This window comes from Eulemur rufifrons, chromosome 2 (genome assembly GCF_041146395.1).
Source record: "Eulemur rufifrons isolate Redbay chromosome 2, OSU_ERuf_1, whole genome shotgun sequence".
NCBI classification, from domain to species: Eukaryota; Metazoa; Chordata; class Mammalia; order Primates; family Lemuridae; genus Eulemur; species Eulemur rufifrons.
Window position 1 is genome coordinate 96,034,560 of NC_090984.1, and position 24,313 is coordinate 96,058,872.

The 24,313-nt window shown below is 40.8% G+C and overlaps 1 protein-coding gene across 2 annotated transcripts in view; it reads left to right on the forward strand.

Moving 5' to 3' along the window:
* The window catches only part of RAD51B (RAD51 paralog B), a 725,590-nt gene that overhangs the window by 467,753 nt on the left and 233,524 nt on the right, over positions 1-24,313 (forward strand). For both annotated transcript variants that reach the window (XM_069465070.1, XM_069465069.1), the window contains exon 9: positions 14,099-14,202. In XM_069465070.1, the coding sequence (XP_069321171.1) occupies positions 14,099-14,202 (104 nt within the window). The remainder of the gene's footprint in view (positions 1-14,098; positions 14,203-24,313) is intronic.

Sequence of the window (24,313 nt, forward strand, 5' to 3'; positions counted from 1 at the left end):
TACTGCAGGACCTCAGCAGCCAGACTGACAGTGGGAAAAGGAAAACCCTTTGGGCTGTTGTCTAAAACTCAGGCAGCCCGGGACGCTGGAGTTGCCTCTACCAAACTATTTAACATTCTCCTTCTTACCCCCACTCTCTTCTCAGAGGCTGCAGGGGCAGCAGACACGCATGAAGCCAGCATTCCATTCCCTCCCACACACATGATCTGTGCTGATTCCTATCAGGATACTTCTTCCCAAAGAGGCCGATGGAGATGGGGAGGGAGGAAAGCATAACAATAAATCTTCACACTCTGGGCAAGGTGATAATTAAAAGTATTGTTCACCATGGCTCTCTGATGCCGCAGGAAGCAGCAGAGATGGCGGGATGGCAGAAAGTTGTAGAAGGCCTGGGCTCTGGGCTAGCTCTGCCTCCACCTAGGTGGGTTTCAGCGGTCAAGTCACTTCTCTGGCTATGAAATGGGAATAAGGATTGTGCCCATGTCAAGGGATCAGAGGAAACACTGTAAGTTGAATGCATCAAATGCGCTTATGCACGCTGGAGTTTTCACAGCCCCTCAGGGCTTCTGTCTTCTGCACCTGTGCTTGTGCTCTTTTCCTGTTCTCACTAAGGAAACAAAGGAGAGCTTGAACTCTGAAACCTGAGCCATGTTTGGTGTCTTGAAGGTCAAGGAGCATGACTGAGGAGGAACTTTAATGAGGGTCTCTGAGCAAGGACCCTCCCAGCACCATCCTTGGCCTGTTTCACACACAGGCTGTCCGGTGGCCCTCCTGCACCAAGCCTTTCTGAATTAGTGTTTTGGGTGGCTCCTCTAACACTCCAAGCAGATGAATTATGGTAGTTCTAAGAGCATTTACATCTCTCTACCCTATTCCCCTTGGGAAGTAGGGTGGGGGATTAAGTCAGTCTTAAAAACTGGGCCAAAGGGCATTCTCCAGAGTGATGTCTTCCAAGATGAAAAGATATAGAGCCACATCACAAGATACTAGGTGGAGACTTTCTAATGTGAATGCATCCATGACAGTACAGTGACTGTCCCTAGGGCCTGAGGAGTCTACAATTGCAAGCAAAACAGAGAATGCCTAATACATGATTTTTTCCAATGTTGGTGTATATAAAGGTCATCTGGGAGAGCTTTTTGAAAATGCAAACTCCTGGGCACCACCTCCAGAGATTTTGATTCATTAGATTTGGGATGGGGCCTAGGATTCTGCATTTTTAAAAGTTAGCAGATGATTCTGATGTATAGAACACATAAGAAACAATGCTCTAGTAATTTCTCCAGAGAGCCAATCCTGTGTCCTGATTTTGTATCACTGGCCCAGGCAATCTTTCAGGATAGGCTGAGCTATATTTCACACTAATTTTTTTTTTTTTTTTTTTTTTTGGTGGGATAGGGGTAGGGGAGAGTTCAAACCTACAGAAAATTTCCAGGAAAAGTACAATGAACTCCCTAGATACCCTTTACCTAGATTGTTAACATTTTGCTACATTTGTTTTATCTCTCTGGCATGTTTTTGTGACCAATTTATTTTCATAATATTGTTGATTTTTTATTATTTTTGCTGAACCATTTGAGAATAAGTTATAGATATCATGACCTTTTATCCCTAAATACTTAAGTATTTATCTGCTAAGAACAAGAACTTCTCTTACATAACCACAATACAATGATCTCACCCAGGAAATTAGTATTGATAGAATACTATTATCTAATATACTGGCAATATTCAAACTTTGCCAGGTGTCTCGGTAATGTACTCTATGGCAAATTTTTCCAGGATGCAGTCCAGGATTAGACATTGCATTTAGTTGAAATGTCTTTTTGCATTAATGGTTTTTTAAGCCACCGATGTTTTCACAGGAATATTTTTCTTCAAAAACATATTTCCTGATAAACAATAGCATTTCATTTCCTCTTCTGTCCTTACTGTTTGCAAAGAGTCAGGGATCCAGCGCGGGCCTGAAGCAAGAGCAGGCTTACCCAGGCCTGGTGCTGCATCGACTAAGGCCTTAGGAAAGGACCTTTTCCCAGTCCTAAGTTTGCCCTGTGAGCTGATTTCCTGAAGGCAAACCACATAACCGTTAGTGTGTCCCCTTGCTCTTCAGTCAAGTGAGTTGTCACCTGGCTTTCTCATTGTCCAAGCTACTTCCTTGGATATATAAAGCTACCAAATTACTTTACTGTATTTCAAATCTCCCCAGGAATAGTGACTTATAAAGGATTTTACCCTTCCCAGCTCTCTCCAAAGGCAGCTCACTTCTGGGGGTGATTTTTTTTCTAGCAGTTAGGGGTATACCCAATCTGAGATCAGAATAAGCAGCTGTATTCCTTCTGCCTCAGCCAGTGTTGCCTGAAACAAATAGCACGTGGTCAAAAAATGAGATGATGACCATGTATAATACACAAAGCTTACGAGAATCCAGCTCTGACATCCTTCTGCTGCCTCAGATTCTACAATGGGAGCAGGAAAGCCAAGCTTCTACGAGGTCAGCTGATTGGTGTGATCTGAGGAATTCACAGCAAGTGGATAGAGAGCATTGGGGTGGGAGCGGAGGGAAACAACATCATTTTGTGTAAGCATCTTCCTGTCTTATCTTGAATGAAACCTAATTTTAAAAAAAAAAAGTACTGCAGATTTCTTTAAATGGTTGGGTTTTTGTTTTTTCTTTGTTTTATTTTGCTAGTATTTAAGGGAGGTATGTATTTTCTGTGATGAGTGGATTTATTTTTAATGAAAAAGTTCTTTTCAAAATGTCAGGAGACTTAGCTACAGGTCACGATTCAGGATATTTTCCCCCTTAAATAGAAGGTGACAAGAGGAAAGCTGTGTTATTGGAGAAAAGGTTCAGGGATATGACCTTCTGGAGAAGGTTGGGAACTAAGCTGGTGGAAGGAGGTTGCTTCTTTCTATTCACTCTAGTACAGTTCTTCTTAAGGCTACTGTTGTTTTCCTAGCTATCTTTGAGGATCTTGATGATTGTCACTGTGAACAGCAGAGGAACCCTATGCAGTATCCCCTACAGAACTGTTTGGTTGGCAAATGGGCTGGTTTCCAGACTGACCCTTTTCTTATAAAGTGAGCATCCTCACCCTGATCCTGGACAGTTCCTACATGGTATCTTTATAGGGTGACCCTACATCTTGTTTTGTCCAAAACAATCCCAATTTATCTCTGTTATCCCAATATAATTATTAACATGTCCTCATTCCATTTTTAAAAGTGTCCTGGTTGGATGATAACTTATATGATCACTCTAACAATCTGGGAAACTTGAAGTATTTTCTCTCCATACAAAAGCCAGTGGAGTTGTTTGAGTGATTTGTGCTAGTGCACAGCAGTCTCTAGCCTAGTAATTAGCTCCCCCCTGCTTCTGCCCCACCTTCCGCTGTGGAGGATGAATCCATCCCTACCTCTTGCATTCCAGAGGTTCTGATTGCCCCACTTTTTCCTGTCTTCTGCTTCACATTTCTTACCTTCCTCAGTAACATATTTTACTTTGACTTGGATTGGCCTAGGTGTGTTGTGCAGTGGAGTCTCATCCACTCCTTTCACCTCTAGCTAAGAGACATTGGGAATGAAATTTTCTGCTTATTCTTTACTAGACCAGATGCCTTCCTCAGTGGGCAGATGGCATTGGATGAGGCAGTTAGTACATGGTTTTATGCTTCAGATCCTTTATTTGTAAATCTGAAAGAAGACTAATAGTTTTAAAGTATTTTGAGAATCTCAAAGCTAAAAAGATTATAAATAACAAAAGATTTTTTTCCTTCTAAAATGGTAGCACAGATAACTGTGGTTACTTACTTAATACATAGCGTGTGGTCTCTGGGCCGTGGCAGCTGATGGGTTTTTTCCAATGCTCTATTTATAGAGCCAGGTCAGAAATATCACTTCCGTTGGAACTTGACCTATAGACCACTGTCAGTTTTAGAGACCCGAGGAAGTAGAATGCACACTAAATACAGCTGGTTCACAGGTTCAGTTAGTGAACCCTAAGCCCCCAAGGAAACTGCTTTTGCCAGAGGATAGATGTCTGAGCCTGTCTCAATCTCTTTTATTTGATATCTTTGCCTTGTGGCCTCACGGAACTTGTAGGTAATCTTGGATCCTTATTCTAAAAATAGCCTCTTCTAGGCAGTCTCCCTCTTTTATAATTCATTCATCCTCTTTACCTTTAGTTGCTGAAATTCTTTCTGCATTGTATAGACCAAGAGCTGATAATCCAGCAACAGAGGTAACTTAGACTGCTCTGGGAAATTTAGGGAACAGCAGATCTAAATTATTTCTCTACTTTCATCTTTCTGTTGGGGGTAACCAAGATTCTCAGTCATTTCTCCAGTTCAAATGGATAATCCAATTTTAAAAACATGCTGAAGCATGAAGTTTTAGTAAGTAAAGAAAATCTTTTGTCTGGAGAGAAATCTGCTATCAGGAAAAGGACCACATGTCTGTACTCTCTTTAGACGTAAATGGGTGCTGGGTAGGGCACAGCAATTCAAAGACAGCATGTGGAATAGAGCATTCTCAAACTTCCTGGAAAAAGTGAGGTTCTGAATGAGGAACTAATTTCTCGCCATCAAAATATGATAGACTCAGTTTAGTACAGGCAGGAACTTTTGAAATCATTTTGAACAACCTTTCCTTGTCATGGATGAGGAAACTGAGGGTTAGAGAGGTGATGTAACTGGTCATTTCCAAGGTCTACTCTGATGTTCTTTGTTATACAACTCCCCTCCTCCCACCTGGTCTCATTACAAACCCACAGCTGAGTCAGAAATAGACCTGCAGGGTCCTACCTCTCAGCTGCAGCTGACCATGCACTATCATGCATTACATAGAACGTGCTTCAGGACGTGAGGACAAGAGATAAAAAACTTACCTAAAGTCAGTTCCAATGGCAACATACCATCTGCTTCCCTGGATTTATTTCAGTCTTGAAAAAATTTGCAGGTTTTTTATTCCTTTTTTCAAATTTCCTCTTTCTAGTCTCAGTGAGTTGCCTTTCATCTGAAGGGAGAGGAGGGACCAAATATCCAGAATATCCAGTCCTCCAAGGCCGTGAACTTTTACTTCCCCTCTGTTCCTATTCTGGGAGTCATTGCTTTGGGTTTTTTTGTTTTTTTTTTTACTTTTTTTTTAACGTGGAAAAGTCTATTCTTTTAAAGTCGACCCTTTTGCTACAGGGCAAACATTTTTCTGTTATGCACTAGAGATTCTGTTTGACCTCCCAGAAATGCTTAGCACGGGAGTCATAAATTGAAATGTTTTCAGAGAAGGAGCTTTCTCATTAAAGGCTCCCCAAGAGGCCCCTTGTAAATACTGACACAGGTTGGTACCAGAAGCCCATTACCTTTTTGGAAATCAAGGCTACATGGCAACCTGGTTATCCTCCTCCAGTCTGATTGCACGAGGGCTACACCCCATGTGTACAGAGCAGGGAGAGAGCTCCTTGCCTGTGAGAAATTTGTCTTCGTAACCAACTCCCACTCCAGATGAGTAGGGAATTGGATCCAAAAGATAGTAGTCATGAAAGATATTTCAGAATCCAAATCCTGGTGTTTTAACTGTTTCATAACTAAGCTTTACTATCTTGCCCCATTATTAATAGAATAAAAAATGTAGAAGATGCTGATTAAACTTTTCTCCCTAGAATTTCATCTTCAGTGTTTGATCATCATTGTTCCTGTCATTTATACATATCAAGTGTCTTCATCTAAGGGTCACCAAGAACTTTTGGTTGCCTGGAGGCAAGAATTATTATTCACATTTTACAGATGGGTTAGCAATCACAGAAAGAGAACATGCTTTGACTTACCTAAAAGAGTCTCTGAGAGAGTGAGGAATGAATGTTCCCACAGTCTTTTATAGAGAGCCCTGACTTCAGTGTGAATAAATTAGATTTGCTCTATGTAGCTTACCCAAATACGTCTGCAGGCTCAATCCTGTGACAATGAAAAATCCTCAAAACTGAAAATATTTTCAAAGCCCAGTTCATTTATTTGATTTTCATTTGTATTGGAATTAACCAGATTCCAGACAATGAAGTCATACTGCCTTGGCAGGTCTAAATATCACAATCATCAAAAAGGAGAGAGAGGGAGAGAGTGCCCCAATTTTTAGTACTTCTGTTTCGAATGAGCATAGATAAAATTCACTTATCTGTTTCCTGACCAATTAGGTCATTGGGCAGGAAATCACCTTTTCTGAAAAGCCAGTAAGCAGATTCCTCCTACCTTAAGTTTCCCATAAACAGCATTAATGTTCATTTATGCTAGCTCTCTCATAGGAATGCTTGAAAGTCAAAAGACTTAAGAGACCACTGAGTTTTCTAGTTGAAAATAAGGTTACAAATTTATAGTAACTGATAGCTTCCCCACCTCCCTCTCTCAAGTGATCCTACCACTGTAGTCACCCTTCAACTGTTTTTCTATATTCGAGGCCCTATTAAGTGAAATAACTTTCCAATCCTGACCAGATTTTTAAGCCTCTGGCCAGAGGGTCAGTTCGAGGCCACCTGATTTGCATGAATCCAGCTGCTGGGCCAGTGGAGCGAGGTTCAATCACTTGCCAAGGCAGGGTATGTGCTGTCTGTCTGGAAACCCCTTGCCCAGGGTTATCGCTGTACATCAGAACAGAGGAAGCCGAGTGTGGAGCCTGAGTGACTTTTCAGATAAGCGATAAGGCCTTCACAACACACCTCCTGGAGGTGGGCCTTTGGGCTCTCAGGCCTTTCCTCAGGGGCCCTGGGGGCTGGCAGAATAGCAGCTTATTTGACTTGAGAGACATGATAAGCTCAGAGAAGGCTAAGTGGAGTAGTGGTTAAGACTCAGTTGGCCTGGTTTTGAACCCTGGCTGTGTTCTTAGCCAACCACGTGACCTTGGGAGAGGGACTGAATTTGTCACAGCCTCAGTCTGTCAGTAAGGATGATAATATTACCTACTTCGTAGGGTTGTTGTGAGGATCAAAAAAGATGTAACTAAAAGATGAAGCTCAAACAAGACGTAAGCCCTCCCTAGATAAAGGGCCCACATAGTGCCTAGCATACTCATATAGTACCTTAAAAATATTTTCTTTTATTATCATTAACTTTCAAGGCCTTGCTGTTATTACTGTTGTGGTAGGTTAATGTTTGTAATCACTCTTGAAAATATATCTCCTCAAGCTTACTCATTTAAGGTTTCCATTGGAAACTTTTCTGTGGGCATTTGCACTCGTGGCCCTTTCTTAGGATTTGAGTTTACCTGTCTAGAAAACAGCAAAGCCTATGGGTGCTTTTTTTATACTGTTCTCATTGGTTTAGCAACATGGAGTTCTTTAAATAGCCACTACCCGCCCAAATGTGGCTCTGACCTCTGAAGACATCCTGTGTCTTCCTTTAGACCTGAGAAACTCCTACAGTTTATCACAAAAAAAAAAAAAAAAAAAAAATTACTTAACTAATTAGCAACTCCTAATTGTTCACTTGTAACTTTTTCTTGGCAAACTTTAAAGATCAGCTTCACTGTATCTTATCACTTAGCAGGCATCTAAGCAACTAGCTTTTAGAGTTTACTTGAAAAATGTAAACCTATTAACTTTAGCTAAAGCAAGATAGAATTAAGAATGTAAATCTGCTGCTAAAACAAGTATATGACATACTTCAAACATTAGTGGAGATAACTTATTAATTAGTCATTTAATCAGTATTGTAAGCATCCTCTGTGTCTCAGACCTTGTATTAAGTGATTCGGGCATGCTTGCATAAATCAGACATGGACTCAGTCGGCCTTCTTACACAGTCATGCATGGCTTAACAATAGGGATATGTTCTGAGAAATGCATCTTAAGCAATTTTGTCATTGTATAAACATGGAGTATACTTACAGACCCCTAGATGGTATAGCCTGCTACACACCTATGTAGGCTATACAGTATAGTCTGTTGCTCTTAGGCTACAAACCTGTACAGCATGTTACTGTCCTAAATACTGTAGGTGACTGTAACACATGGTGTTTGTATATCTAAACATTTCCAAATATATAAAAGATGAAAAATGGTACATGTGAATAGGGCACTTAACCAGCAATGGAGCTTCCAGGACTGGAAGTTGCTCTGGGTGAGTCCGTGAGTGAATGTGAAGGCCTTAGGACATTACTGTATGCTCTTAAGCTACACTAAATTTATAAGGAATATTTTTCTTTCTTCAATAATAAATTAACCTTAGCTTACTATAGCTTGTTTACTTTATAAATGTTTTAATTTTTTGACTTTTTGATTCTTTTGTAATAACACAGCGTAAAACACAAACATTGCCCAGCCGCACAAAACTTTTTTTTCTTTATATCCTTATTCTGTAAGATTTTTTTCCTATATTTAAGATTAAGATTTTTTTTAACTTTTTTAACTTTTTGTTAAAAACTAAGACACAAGCACACGCATTAGCCTAGGCCTACACAGAGTCAGGATCATCAATGTCACTGTCTTCCACCTCCGTATCTTGTCCCACTAGAAGGTCATTAGGGGCAATATCATGCATGGACCTGTCATCTTGTGTGATAGCAATGCCGCCTTCTGGAATACCTCCTGAAGGACCTGCATGAGGCTGTTTTATGGTTAACTATTTTTTAATAACTAGAATAAGTATACTCTAAAATAATGATAAAAAGTATAGTATAGTAAACACATAAGCTAGTAACGTAGCTGTCTATTATCATTATCAAGTATTATGTGCTGTACATGATTATACTACACTTTTATATGAATGGCAATACAGTAGGTTTGTTTACACCAGCATCACCACAAACATGTGAGTAATGGGTTGTACTATGATGTTACCATGGCTATGATACTACTAGGCAACAGGAATTTTTTAGAATCATTATAATGTTATGGGATCGCTGTTGTATATGCAGTGTGTTGTTGACCTGAATGTTGCTATGCAGTGCATGACTGTATATTAAGTGTGATAAGAAAAGCACATAAATAATATACCACAGGATAGAAAATGGCAGTAATGTAAGAAAGTAAAATAAAGTATTATGGAAGTTTAGAGGAAGAAGTCATTATTTCTGTGAAGATTAGAGAAGTTGGCATGTAGGAAGTGGCATTGAAGGCCAGGTAGATTTTGGACAATGGACATAGAGGAGTTCCAGATGAGGAGGGAAGAAGTGTGGGGCAGGTGGGGCACAGGGTAGAAGGCCCTTGAATGCCAATGTTAGGAATTTAGAATTCTCTGGAGGCACTTGGGAGCCATTGAAAGTTTTTGAGCATGCTGCTTATAAGTGGCAGGGGAGTGCATAGGTGTGTGCTTGGAGCTGGTTAGTGAGGCAGTCAATAGAGGATGGGCATTAGTAGGGAGAAACTGACAGCAGCGTGGACACCAGATTTAAACAACTAAAGCAATCGATCCCAGGTGAAAGCTAATATGGGCCTAAGGGTGGGGTAAGAGGAATGGAGGATAGGGAATGGATGTAAGTGGGATTTTACTGTTAAATCAGTAAGACCTCACAATTTATTGGAAATAAGGAGCATGAAAGGAGGAGAAATTTAAAAATGGAGCTGAGGTTTCAAAACAGATTAACTGGAAGTCCAAAAGAAAGAACAAAGAAGGAGCAGTGATTTTATGTGAAAAGATAAGAGCTTAATTTGAAGATATTGAATTTGTGGTACCAAAATTCATGACATCAGGCTTACGGTCCTTATGGTGGAGAACGGGGGACAGGTGCTGAGACAAGTCAGAGATTGAGACAAAGATGTAGAAACCATCCACATGGGAGTGTCATCCTCGTCAACAGTGAGGCCATGCCATGTGGAGCTGACATTGCACGTTTGATGGGAATGAGGCCTGTTTAGCTCACGAGCATGTTTATTTATGTGCTTTTAAACTTTAAAAATGTAAAAATTAAGCCAACATTTTAAAATCAGGAGCTTATACCTAAAATATTGATTTCTGTTTTTTCTTTTAAAAATCAAAAGATATAACTATGAATTTGCATTGGCATGTAAAAACAGCAAGCTAGAGCTGAACAGAAGCTGCACCCCTTGAGATCCTGGATGAATTCTAGAATTCACCACAGTCCCCACTACCTCCCATCATCTCCTGGGGCTTTAAGATTAAAAGTCTGTTGCTAAATCTAAAGAGATAAAAAATAAATGAATGGTTGCCTAGAGCTGAGGGCAGGCAGGGAATGGGGTTCTGGGGCCTGATGGCCAATGAGTATGGATTTCTTTTCAGGGTGATGAAGTGTTCTAACGTTGATTGTGGCCATGGTTGAACAGCTCTGTGAATATGTTAGGTCATTAAATATGAAGTTTCTGATTTCAGATCAAAAGTGTAGTTTATTATATCTCAAACAAGAAGTAGTACAATTAGTCAAAGTATGTGCCTAAACTATCAACACAGTTTTGCTATCTTAACAGTAGCTTGTTTATGCCAACAGTGAAGAAGCCTGGAGAGTGAGTGGCAATGAAATCGTGAAAGGCATTTTCCACAACTTGTTGAGAATTGAATATTTTTCCTTGCAAGAAGTAGTCCAAAGTTGGAAGAAGTGGTTGTCAGTTGGTGCAAGGTGTGGTTAATATGGTGGATGACAGAGAGTTTCCAAGTCTAGTCTCTAGAGTTTGAGCAGCATTGTTTATGTGACGTGTGGTCAAGCGTCATCTTGCTAGAGGATTGGCCTGTCTCTGCTGACCAATCTCAGCTGCTTAATTGCAAGCATCCTCATCATTGCATCCAATGGGTTACAATAGACATCTGCTGTAATCAATTGACAGGTTTTATGAAACTGTAATGGATAATACCAGCACTGGACCACCAAACAGACATCATTAGCTTTTTTTGGATGAATATTCAGTTTTAGACTGTGTTTCAGCACTTCATCTTTATACAACCATTGTGCCGAACGCTTGCAATTGTCAAAATAACCCATTTTCATCATGCATGTAGAAATGATTCGCCTTTATGTCATGACAGCAAAGAAGGGCAAGCTTTGAGATGATTTCTCTTCTGATGCCCATTCAATTAATTGGGAACCCATCTATCTAGCCTCTTTACCTTGCCGATTTGTTTCAAATGGTCCAATATTGTTGGAATAGTAACATCAAACTTTGCTGCTCATTTACATGCAGATTGAGATGGATTTGCTTCCACTACAGCTCTGAGCTCATCATTATCCACCTTGGATTCAGGTCGCCTACATGGCTCATTTTCAAGATTAAAATCACCAGAACTGGCCGGGCGACTATAATCCTAACACTCTGGGAGGCCGAGGCTGGTGGATCACTTGAGGTCAGGAGTTCAAGACAAGCCTGAGCAAGGGCGAGACCCCATCTCTACTAAAAATAGAAAGAAATGATCTGGCCAACTAAAAATATATATAGAAAAAATTAGCCGGACATGGTGGTGCATGCCTGTAGTCCCAGCTACTCGAGAGGCTGAGGCAATAGGATCCCTTAAGCCCAGGAGTTTGAGGGTGCTGTGAGCTAGGCTGATGCCATGGCACTCACTCTAGCCCGGGCAACACAGCGAGACTGTGTCTCAAAAAAAAAAAAAAAAATCACCAGAAGAGAACTTCTCAACCCACCAACATACTGTGTGTTCATTAGCCACATCCTTCCACTTCATTGATATTTTGAGCTGTCTGAGCTGCATTGGTTCCACGATGGAACTCATTTGAAAATAACACGAAATTTTGACTTATCTATCCATGGTTTCACAAAAATTGCTCTAAAAAAATTTGAAAGACAATCACAAGCCAAACCATGCATTTGAAAGACTGAGGATGTACCTTCACAATAAAAATAAAACAAATGTCAAAGTGAAATGTCAGAGATACCAACTGTCAAACTTGGTACTCAAGGAAATCGGACATTTCACATTTAATAACCTTAAGCGGAAAAGCTGTTGAACTGTACACTTTAAATGGGTGGATTGGGTGACATGCGCATTGTCTCAATAAAGCTGCTTTTAAAAATGAAAATATAGTTGCTGTTGCCCTTGCAGTACTGGTTTTCTTATAGCAGAAAATATTTCTCTGTCAACATGTCTCTATCAAAAAGGAGAAAATGAAAAGTAGACTGAGAGGATTGTGAATTTCAAGAAAAATGGAAGAGACTACATCTCTTTGTGGTAGTAAAGAATTTCTGCATATTAATATGCAAACACCTGGCCTCTTTATTAGTGTACATTACTTTCCTAGCCATTGAAAGCACTTGGTAAGAGACAGGAAAAAATGTGGTCATGCACAACTCCCTGAGGTCCACCCACAACTGAGAAGAGAGAGAGAGAACAAGGGCAGTGAAGGGAAAGGAGTAATCAACGTGGTAAAAGGAGAAGTAGAAGAAGCCAATAGATTGGATGCCAAGGAAGGAGAACTTTGTCAGCTGCTGACAAGAGGTCAAGGAGGATGAGGACAGAGAAGTCAGGAGGTCATAGGAGACCGTCCAGCAAGAAAGCCAAGAGTGATAAGGCCAGAGGGAGGTGCAGAGGCCCAGAATGCATTATTCAGGAGTTAGTATTTTATCTCAGGCATAGACTACTGAAGGACTTCAAGTAGGGGAATGATATGATCAGATCAAAACAATGTAGATTATTTGTTTTCACATTAATTTGTGCATGTTTTGAATTACATGCATGATGAACCAAGGTCACCTCAAGTTTTATTCTTCCCTATGCTAAGTTCTCCTTCAGTCTGAAATCCTCAGGCTTGTTGAGACCTCAGTTATTGATTTCTATCTAATTCATTCCTGTACCTGCTTGAACCAGGAAATACATATGTGGTTGGTGTTTTCTAATCCAGGGGTTCCCAACTTCAGCACTATTAGATTTTGGCTGCATAATCCTTTGTTGTGGGGTGCTATCCTATGTATTATAGGATGTTTAGCAGTGTCACCAGCCTCTACCCTCTAGATGTCAGTGGCACTCCCAGTTAGGCATTGCCAATCAAATCACCTCCAGCTAAGAACCCTGAACCACATTTGTCTATTGTAGCATTTGGGCCAAGGAGCTTAAGGCCATGTGCAGTTGGTAGAACATGCTGAAATGTGTCTGGCCTGGAAAAGAGGACCAATTCCTACTCCACACTGAGGGGTGCAAATCAGATGATGCAGTGAGGACATAACAAATGAGAAATTCAAGGCCTCATACTGTTTTAGCTAATTCAGTGGACTTCAGCCTCTCTGTACTTAGCCTCTTCATTGAAAAGAGATGATTTCTGCAGACTAAACGTCCAACTCTGCCCCACTAAGGCTAGGATTCCTGCCATGGCCCATAGCCAACGTGGGCACAGAATTTCTGAGGCGGCTTCAAGATGCACTAGATATGATACTGGGAGCTGCCTTCTATGTGTCGGGACTCGGGAGCTTGCCTCTAACAAGAGGATGGGAGCAGAATGGTTTTCTCCTAGTGCTGTCAAGAGGGATCAGGAAAGCTTGGAGATGTAAGATAGTAGCTGAAGAGCAACTTGGAGTTGACTAGGAGCTCAGATAAAGTTTTACTTCAGATCCTCCCCTTATAGGAAAGTCTTAGCAGGTAAAGGAATGCTTCTCTTGGAATAAGGATGTCTCAAACAGATTAGATATGAAACGTTGAGATCTTCCAGATTCCTCTTCTGGGTGTGTGTATACAGGACTGAGAGAGCAAAGGAATTTTATATGTATACGCTGCCATTTCTATATTGATAAGGAAAATTGAGTTAAGACTCTTATCAAACTAAAAATGTCTAACAACTCTATTAAACTGAGACTATTTCATAACCAGCTCTTATTCTGTGGAGTAGCATTATGCCTTTCTGCCATGGATATTGAGTGGCTTGATTTATTATTAACAATGGCTCCAAGCTGCCTTGCAATGCAACCTCTTGTTGATACATACCTCTGTTATTGTTTAGTCCAGTGGTGGTCACTTTCACTGAGGCTGAAGGAAACCCATGCTTGTTTTTATTTTTAGTCTCATATTCTTTAACCCCTCTCCTTCTTCTCTAATTCATCAACTTCTATGGTAATGAACTGAGCCTCCAGGTACTCTGTAAGCAATGAGTAATGAGTGGACTTGATGTAAAATGCCATCATAAGAAAGGGCATCCTTAAACATGATTTTGCCCTGTTTCATTTCAGGCACTTCTGGATCCAGTTGTGTGACAGCCGCACTAGGAAACACCTGGAGTCACAGTGTGAACACCCGGCTGATTCTCCAGTACCTGGATTCAGAGAGAAGACAGGTGAGTGCTTTGGCAGTGTTCTCTGACCGTGAAGGTCAGCAATCTGAGCATCTTCTGAATGTGTTGGCCACATTGTCGGTTCTTGGCCAGCACTGGCAAGGTGGGTATAAAGAGGCCAGCATCCCTGCTTGCTCCAACACAGTGGGGAGACAAATCACACACAGGAAAAAAAATAAGACTAGATCTCATAGAGTTAGCATTCTCCCAATATTCGTAAGTGACTAAAGACCACGCCTCCAGGGATCTCAGATTCTCCATCACTAGATGATATTTGTTGAGGACTAGATAATTTGTACATAAATTAAATAGTGATGGTGCTTTTTCCTGGGGTATGTATGCTTTGAAATACCTTAGGCCAGACATATCCTGCCAAGCAAATAAACTATTCCACAGTTACTGGGTACTTTTACATTAATGCACAAGCCTGTAGTTTAAAGTACTGAATGATGCTAAAGAGACCTTCAAAAGAATGATGACTTTCTCAGAGCTCCCTATTTATGGTTTCTATCCTGGCCTCAAGTGAGAATCTCCCCACTTCCATCCAGAAAGGTGACTTTCTATTCCTTTTTAAATCTCCTCTCCCCACTACAAAGAAAGAGACACCACTGTCTGACCCCTATGGTAAAATGTTTCATGATCAGGAAATTTTTTTTTTCCTGATGTCTAACATCAACTTTTTCCTGCTGTGTAAACAGATTCAATCACTTGCAAACAGGAGCAAGAAGATGGAGTGATTGTTCTGATTTTTTGTATAGGACAGAATTCAGAACCCATATTTTCCCTCTTGCTAAACATATTAATGTATCAAATTCAGGCAATTAAAAAGGCATGAAATATTGCACTGGTCATCCTTTCTGGAGGAGATGGTGGGAAGGGTGTTGTTGCCTTTACCTGCATTAGATAAACTGGTTCTTTTTTGAGGAGGCAGGAGTCACAAAAACGACATGAGCTATTGCCTGTTCCAGATATAACTTTCTGCATACCATTGGTTAAAGACCAGAGGATTCTTCTTGGTTTGCTTGGTGATCAGGTCAGCCGTCTCCTGAGAAGATGAGGCTGCTGGTTTCCATTCAGGGAAACATTCTTGAGTATTCAGGTTCTGGTGGGTTCATTACCTCAGTGGTACCTTTTCCTTAATGATTTGAGTATCCTGGGCTCTAAATCCATTACTTCTCTTTTTGGTGGAACATATTCAAAAATATTTCTGGAGAACGTAATAACCTTCAGTTTGTACTCTAGGTAGTAAATCATGTTAAATAAACTTTGTTTTAGTTTTCAGATCATTAAGGATTGTCAAGCACTCCTATCTAAACTCTGTTAGAGGAATCAAAATTCCTTGTGAATCAGTGTTGAGTCATTCATTTCCATGGATCCTTGACTTACTCCTTGAAAACTTGTAGTTATCTCTGTTTTAGATTTTAGATAGCATTCTTACCATAGCACACTGGTTTTGTGATTTGGTCTATTATATATGGTAGCATGGATTCAACGCTCCTAGATTCTAGTTTTACAAATTCCAGTTAGAAGGTGTAAGTAAAGAATTGAGATCTACATTTTAATTTTCCTTTTAATAAATTAACCAGTGTCAACAGGAAGTGGCTGGTAGGACAGATGCTATTAATATTGTTTTATGTCTCTTTGGTGATTGGAGGATGTTGATGGCTCTTGGCTCTTGGCTGATAAGGTCAAAGGCAAGACACTGGTCACAAGAAGAACCAGGAGCAAAGTGTGGATGGATCAGTGATAGTCTATCAACTCATGTCCTATTAGATGGGTCAGTGGTATTATCTTAATTTACAGAGAACAACTTGATATTATCATTACTAATCAATCAGAAGCAGACTTAAATGCCTTTGAATCATGTTTTCAAACAATAATTAGAAATTAATGTAAAATATAACCAGTGCTAAAATGGCCACCCAGGCAAAGAACATACATTTAATCAATCTGTAGAAATAGGCATGCCTTTTGGGACCAGTTATGAAATTTGCAGCCTAATAACGAGGATAAAATTTGGTATAGAAAATATGTCTCTATCTGATGACCTTATCTTGCCTTAGCAGAGGGTTTACTTAGTGATTCACTGAGTCTTTCCTGTGATCTTATTCCATGACAAACTATAAAAGCCACATGAAGATAAGCCTTTTCTGGGATACATGCACAAAAGAATACTTTAACACTAGCCTTTAAGGTAATTGCACCAAATAATACTTTCTTATAACATTACTTAGTAGGAGAACATATCTGGATCATTCTAGGGTAGTTAGACCTCCAGGCCACCAGCCACTTGGAGAAGATAGTAGGTATAGTTTTTTTTGTATTTTCTTTTTCCTCCCAATATACAAGCAGAGGCCACTACACCAAGGGATCAAGGTTATGGGATGAGGATTATGTTTTATCCCGTTTCTATGACATTGAGCTCTACACCAGGGCTCTTGAATATGAGGCTTAGCCTGAGATCACAGGCCTGGAAGGGGGTCAGGTCAAGCTGTGCAGATCTTCGAGCCGATTAACCCAAGAGCTGAATTGTGTAGTCCGAGGGAAGGCGTCCTCCCTGCCTGATTATTTTCTTTACACCCTGGAAACTTTGTAAAATTACATAACCAAGAAAGAAATCTCCTTATCAGGGCACAAGCCAAGTTAATTCTCTTGTTTATTCTGCTTCCATGTTTGCAAAAAACCCTCTTAAGAAGCTGGGAAACATTTTCTTTTGGACTAATTTAGCTTTTTTTCCATTTGACTTTTATTTACTCTTTTCCAACTCTGCTTCAATCCTACCCCACCCTTTCTGCAACATTTTTATTCTTACCAAAGACATGTCGTTAGAGCAGAATTAAAATGGCCTCTACTAGGTTTTGTTGTTATTGTTGTTTTAAATCATCAAAAATATGTTTTGTTCTACCCTATGCATGGTATGGGGATACAAAGAAGTAGAAGATACAGTTCCTGCCCCCGGGGTCCTCTGATCTAGCATGGAAGACCACATATACACACACACACTTATATATACACACACATATATATATACACACACACTCACTCATGGGTAATCAAAATGCAGTGCAGGAGTTAAAGAACCAACTAATACTGAAGTACTATCCCAAGGCAGTGTTTGATTAATTATCTAATGAGTGGTTAAAACAGTAACTGCTTTGAATCCAAAGGAAGGTAGAATCATCATCAGCATATTAAGTCTTTTCAGGAAGAGGTGGGATTTGAGGACCACCTTAAAAATCAATGCTTCTCACACCTGGCTGCACTTTATCTCATCACAAGGCATTTATATAATACCAATGCCAGGGCCCCTCCCTGACCAGTCAAATCAAAATCTCTGCCCATGGGGCTTGGCATCAGTGTTTATTGTATTTGTAAACTTCCCCCAAGTGATTCTAGTGTGCAGCCAAGGTTGAGAACCTCTGCCTTAAATAACAGATAAAATTTGGTAGTCAGAAAGGGGAGGTGCTGGGGTGGGGTGAGTGGCAGCTGAGGAAGAGCAGGAGGGCAGTCACATCGTCAGAGGGCGCAGGCTGAGTTTTGCCTTGGAACAAGAGCAAAGGGTTTGGGCACTCATTCATTTGACAAACCTTTATTTAATCATCTCTTCTCTGCTAGTTACTGTGCTAACTAGATGCTAGAGATTCAAGGATAAGTAGGAGAGGGTTGATGCCCTCTGGAGTTGTTCACAGTCTGCTTGGGGAATCAGATAAACATGTAAACAGGACTGTAAGAGCGCTGTGAGTTAATTCAGCGTAGAGAACATGGAGAGCCCCACAGCTAAGGAAGGTTCTGGAGCATGAGATGAATGAGGCAGTGTCATGCAGGGCGGACTGGCCAAGGCTTTCACTTGGGAAACTCTTGAGGTAGCCGGGTGCTTTGTAGCAAGGCCGGGAAAGCTCGAGTGAGGCTGGTTATACTTGAAAGAAGGATGAAAAACTCGATGAAACATTCACATTCATACTATTTCTCATCAAATCCTCATGAAGGCTGTTCCTATAAACCACAGATGTGATTATATAAGTTTTCAAGTGCCCTAGAAGGAGTAATGAAGTGAATTAATCCTGACTCAGTCTCACACCCCCTTGATGAAATAAATATTATGACTCTCTTATTTCAACAGACTGGAAAGAGATGACTTTTTCATATAGGAGGTTTATTTAAATGGACTTTATAATAATATTTTCATCTCCTATTTAGAAGGCAGCCTGAAGTTACAGAACACTTGAAGGGTGAGCCTAAAGTACCTAGTAAATTGTTCATAGGACCACTAATATTACTCCAGCTCCCCATCCTCACTTGAATCCATAGGCTTTTCTCAAAGCCTCAGGTTGTTTTACATCTTGGAAGTATTTGGTGTTTCCTTTCTGGTGATATAATCCTTCTCTCAGTGTCCATTTTATATTTTCAAAGACTCAACATCATCACTGTGAAGGCTTCCCTGATACCCAGAAGGATCTGTCCCTCTTCCCTCTGGCCCACATTTGCACTTGGCCCTTGTGTCTGTTCTTGTACTTTTGAGCCCTGAATCATGAGCCCTTGAGGTCTGTGCCTGAATTTATCTGTGTACCTTTAGAGGCAAGGACAATGCTTGGCATTTACACAGTTGATACATTCATTTTGAAAGAGAGAGAAAGAAAAACAGATTCCTTGTATCTGTGTGTGAATCCAGTCTTGAGGATGAAGGACATACTTCTTATTTAGAATCACTCTTCTCCATAGGAATTGAGTTTTATAGTTTAATCATTCTGTTTAAAGTATTAGTAATTGTCAGTTGAAAAGGTTAGCATCAAACCTTGACAATTACAAGGAGATACCGAATATAGGAATTTTTTTTGCAGAACCAGCCTGTTGGGGGCTATGGAAGAGTGGGAGGCAGACTTCCCCTGGAATCCTTATGGGATTCCTTTGTGTAAGCAGGTCAGAGCCCTAAACACAGACCCAGGCTGAGCAAGGGAGGGATCCTGCAGCTGCTTTCAGGGAACAGGCAGCATGAGGACTTTGGGGAGAAGGTAAGAAGTCTATGTTGCCATCTTCCACAAGTCTTAACTCCTCCTCTCTGCGGTTGGAAAGGCTTAATGGAGGACTGAATAACTAAAGAAAGGATGATAAATTTCCTTTCCCAGATAAGCTGAAGGGTGGATTTGGGGCAGAATGTCAGGCCTAAATCCACATTCGCCCAAAGAAAGACACTGAAGATGATGTTTTACCAGATAGAAAGTCGTAGTTCCTCCAAAGAGGGATTCAGGCTTAGTTGCCTTAACTCAAAAATGAGCCCCTCTCTCTTGGTAGCATGGTTCCAGGTCATTGTGCCTGTTCTCTTGTTTTCTCCTCCAGCTTGTCTGCTGTTTTTAGGTAAGGAGGCTTTGTGTGTGTGTGTGTGAGAGAGAGAGAGAGAGAGAGAGAGAGAGAGAGGCTGGATCCAGCCAGAGGAGAAGTTTGGCTGCACTGCAGGGGTGGGGGAAAATTATTTTTAAGCATAAATATCTGCAGAAATAGCAAAGGGAACATAGAATCCCACCCAAACACATTGCTTTGGTTATAAGTGTCCCCTCCCCTTCCAGAGCTGCTCAAGTGTGAAGTCTAAGCCCCTGCCTACGCTCTTCCAACAGAATCACTGTAACAGGTATTGAACAGATTGGGAAAATGGATAAAAGGGGAATCCACAATGGTGACTTTAAAAGGATCCTTTTTTCAAGTTACCAGGCAAATATATTAGAATCTAAGGATATCTTACCCGAAAGTATGAAGTAACAGCAATGAATACAGTGAGCTGGTACTCACAGAACATAAAGACAGGTTCCAGCTGAGAAAAGGCAACACAGATACCTAAGTAGATACTTCCTGTTTCTATCACCACATTTAAGATAAGAATATCAATAGCTTTCTTACCACCTACAAAGAAACAAACTCCCTGGGGCTCCCTTTGAAGAAAGTCAATGTACCCAAGAAATCACTATTTCTAAATGAGCTCACGTAGAGAGAACTATCTCTTAAAGAGTTGCCATGGGAAATTGCCAATTAAAAATACAATTGCTCCCATGCTTCTGACAGAGCGTTCCTCTGTCCAGTGCTTTGACTGTGATAGACGATGTGTCTTTGCTGAGAGGAAGATTTTGAACTACATGGGGCCAAAAAATGTTCAAATAAAAATAAAAACAAGGCAAGGGTGAGGGAACTACCATAGGACTTTAAACATCATTTTTAGTCGAGTAGAGTGGTAAAATTAATTGTTACCACCATTTCAAAAAGGAAAAGATACTTTAACACCAAAAAGTAGAAAGGATATATCTGTGAATAAAGAATACATTTTTTAACGTATTTAAACTGAATGCATTTATTTTTATGGCAGACTTAGTACGTGTCCTTACTTCTCTCTTGGAGGATCATGAGCCCACACCACCAAGGGCCAAGTGACTAGTCTATTCGCAGAGCATGTAGGTGATTTATCCTCTGATGAGCCAGTCATTTCACCAGAACAACTTCTGTTGTTTCCTCCACCTCTAACTAGTTTTATTTTTGTACACTGTTTGTCTGGTACCAAATTCCCTTATGCAGTGACCCTCCCAGCTTTAACTTGCTGAGCAAACTAGGCCAAATACCTGGGTGAGAGATTTCTAGAGAAATACGAACTGTTGCAGGAAGTAGAAGAGACATTGGGGCTTTGGAACCAAATTGAAGACCCTGTTGTCCAGCAGGGAAAGAAAAGTGTTTTCTGTTGGGAAACAACATCGGAAACAGCTACAAGATCTCTTGGACAAGGCACTGACCTGAAAGTCAAGGACGTTGAAATTTATTTGGCTCATTTGAGAATGAATGTTGGACAGGATGTTGTATTTTAGTCTTGGTTCGTTAGCTGTGAGTGAGAGGAAAAGGAGGCGAGATCATTTGTTGGAGAAAGCAAAAGGGAAAGAAGGGCTCGATATCTGTATAAACTATCAACTGATTGACAAATGAATCAGCACTTTCACTAGAACAAAATCATTTAGTATATGACAGTGTACCACCTGAGATACAGTCTAGAGATCATCTTGTCCAGTGAGTCCCAACTACAGTGAGCTTAAGAATCCCAGGCGTTTGTGAACAATGAAGTCTCCAGGCTCCACCAGCAGTGCTGGACTGAGTGAGGGTGAGGCCAAGCCCAAGAGCTGCAGTTTTTAGCAGTCACTTCTGGTGATTGTCACTTGGGTGGTCCTCAATTTCACGCTCTATTCTAACCCCTTCATTTTATAGATGGGGTAAGCAGTTGAGATTAAATGATTTATTCATTGTCACATGATCAGTAGCAGAAACAGAAGAGAAACTCAATTCTCCCCATTCCTAATTTGTTGCTATTTTCACCTTAATCTAGTGACTTTTAGGAGAAAGACTCTAAGCAAAAAAGTCCCCAAACTCAATCGAATGATTGGGTTTGCAGGTGATGTGATTTTATGTCTCCTATGACTTTCAGTGGTTCATAAAAGGATTCTACAGAACTCTGCAAAAAAATTTTTAAAAAGCACCGTCTCACCCCACATTGCAATGAATTACAAGATAAAAGTCAACGTTTAAAATTCTTGAGCCCAGACATGTAAAAAAGCAACTTTTTCCAAGTTGAACTTCACAACGAGCATAAACTTCCCAGTCAATTGACTTTCCTTATAGACAACATCCTGCAACAGGGCTGGCTGTGCTGCCCCCCTCCTATAGATGGTCATTTGTGCTCACAGAGGGCCACCCTTAAATCCTGAGCTTCCTGTTGCCCATCTTCAAAGGCTGCAGGCGTGCCGAGGGAGAACCCGAGTTTTCTGGTCTTTGTTTGTCTGGTCTTCTGAACATGGAAGAAGGTTTGTGGTTATGACATTTTTGATTCCTGCATCTATATTTTGAAAAGGCCCAGAAGGAGAAAGAGAGGCCAGAGGCAGGCGGCAGCTGTGCTGTGTGGAGACCTACTTCCTGCCATCTCAGGGTCCCATAGTTGATAGTGAAGAGCATGCTTACGTGGTTCCACTGCTCCAGGCAATGCTAATTAAAGCTCACTTTATCTTCTGCTGATGGAAGGGAGTTAACCTTTACCGAGTACCTACAAGGTTGCAGGCATTTTGTTTGTCCTTTTGTGCTTTATTTCCATTAATCTCCACATCAACCCTTCAGCATAGATCTTATCATCTCCATTTTTACAAACAGAGAAACTTGGCTAATAAGATAAATAACTCATATTCAGTGGTAGTATCAAGATTTGAAACCAAGTTTGTATAATTCCAGAGACCAAGTTATTTTTGGCATACCGTGTTCTCTGAGATGTAAGGTGGTGGTGGTGGTTTTAATTTTTTTAAATCTAGGAATAAAATGAGGGGCTGGCCTGGCGCAGTGGCTCACGCCTGTAATCCTAGCACTCTGGGAGGCCGAGGCGGGTGGATCGCTCAAGGTCAGGAGTTCGAGACCAGCCTGAGCAAGAGCGAGACCCCCTCTCTACTAAAAATAGAAAGAAATTATCTGGCCAACTAAAATATATATATAGAAAAAATTAGCCGGGCATGGTGGCGCATGCCTGTAGTCCCAGCTACTCGGGAGGCTGAGGCAGTAGGATCGCTTAAGCCCAGGAGTTTGAGGTTGCTGTGAGCTAGGCTGACGCCACGGCACTCACTCTAGCCTGGGCAACAGAGTGAGACTCTGTCTCAAAAAATAAATAAATAAATAAATAAAAATAAAATAAAATGAGGGGCTGGAAAATGAAGACTTAACTTAGTGATGATTCTTTTAGCTTGCAATGAATGGTCTTCTTAATCTTTCTCTCTGACTCTACCCAAGGATGACTGGATCTAGAACGCCCTTTCGTTTACCTGCAAAGCTTACTGAATTACATATTAGAACAGCACCTCTCACTCTGAGGCAGGGACATAAAGGAAGATGATGGTGAGCTGCTTCTTGCATTTTTCTCTTGCTCTTGGTATTATTTGGCTTAGAAATACTCCTGGCATACGACTGTGATTCCAAAATGCTCTTTGCTCTGTCTGTGTGCATGATTTGAAAGCTTGTCACACGTGGCAGAAGCAAGTCCAGCTTAGAGCATTTGTCGTCTGGCTGCTGTTGCTGGGGGAGTATCCCTGCCATGAGGTGGTACATAGCCTGGGCCTGTGGCCTCTGCTTCTCTCCTGGGGTGGCTGTGGCTGTGAGGGGCACAGCATGGTACAATGCTGGTTTGCGTTTTAGGTCCTTTCTTGATGTCACCAGTTGGGACAGTGGGTAGAGTGGGGGGCTTCAGACCCTTCCAAAATTTTAATACCTTATGAAATTGGAGTAGAGGAATGGGAAGCAGACAAAGGATTTACATGATGGAAGTGTGAGGGGAAGTGAATCAAGTAAGTCTCTAGCACTCAGTTTGAATTTATGTAAGTCTGATTATGTTACCATAACATTTTATGATATGTGACACATTATCCAATGCATGATTGATTGTCAAATACAGTATAAATTATTGGGCTTTCCTGATTTCTGCTGCTTTAAATAATTTGGAGTTTTCAGTTACCATAGAGTTGATGCAATGACTCCCTTCCCTTAGCCTTCCGCTTACCCTGTTGCCCTTCTGCCCACCCCCAACCTTCCCTAGATTTTTAAATCAGTAAGTGACTCCTGGCAACTGACTTAGAGTTAGAATGCTTGAAGCAGAGATTTTTTTTCACTGAGGGTCTCTTTCTGGAAGTTTCTCTCCTTGGGTTAGCAAAGCTTAAGAGTTCTGGCATCTCAGACAAAGATTGTGTGTGCTTGAGTCTTGGACTCTTGTTTTATTGTTACCAAAGGGACTATGACTTTGAGAACACCTTTGGAGAGCCAGCCTGCAGTGGTTATATCCCGCTGCCTATTTTCTGAATCCTCAACTCAGAAATGGCAATGAGAGATAGAGCTGGGATTATGATCCAGGACCCAGTAACAGAATTCTCTGAGTGTCAAGCCTCCAGAAAGAGACACATCTTTACAAACCTTAGAAAATTAGAACTGAGGCACCTGTTATATCTGGAAAGGATTGAGAACAAGCCACCCAAAGCTCTGGTTTTCTGCTGCTTGCTCTGTCTATCCAACCGTTTATTGAGAGTTTCCTTTATGCCAATTACTCTGCTAAGTGCTTTGTGGGCATTTT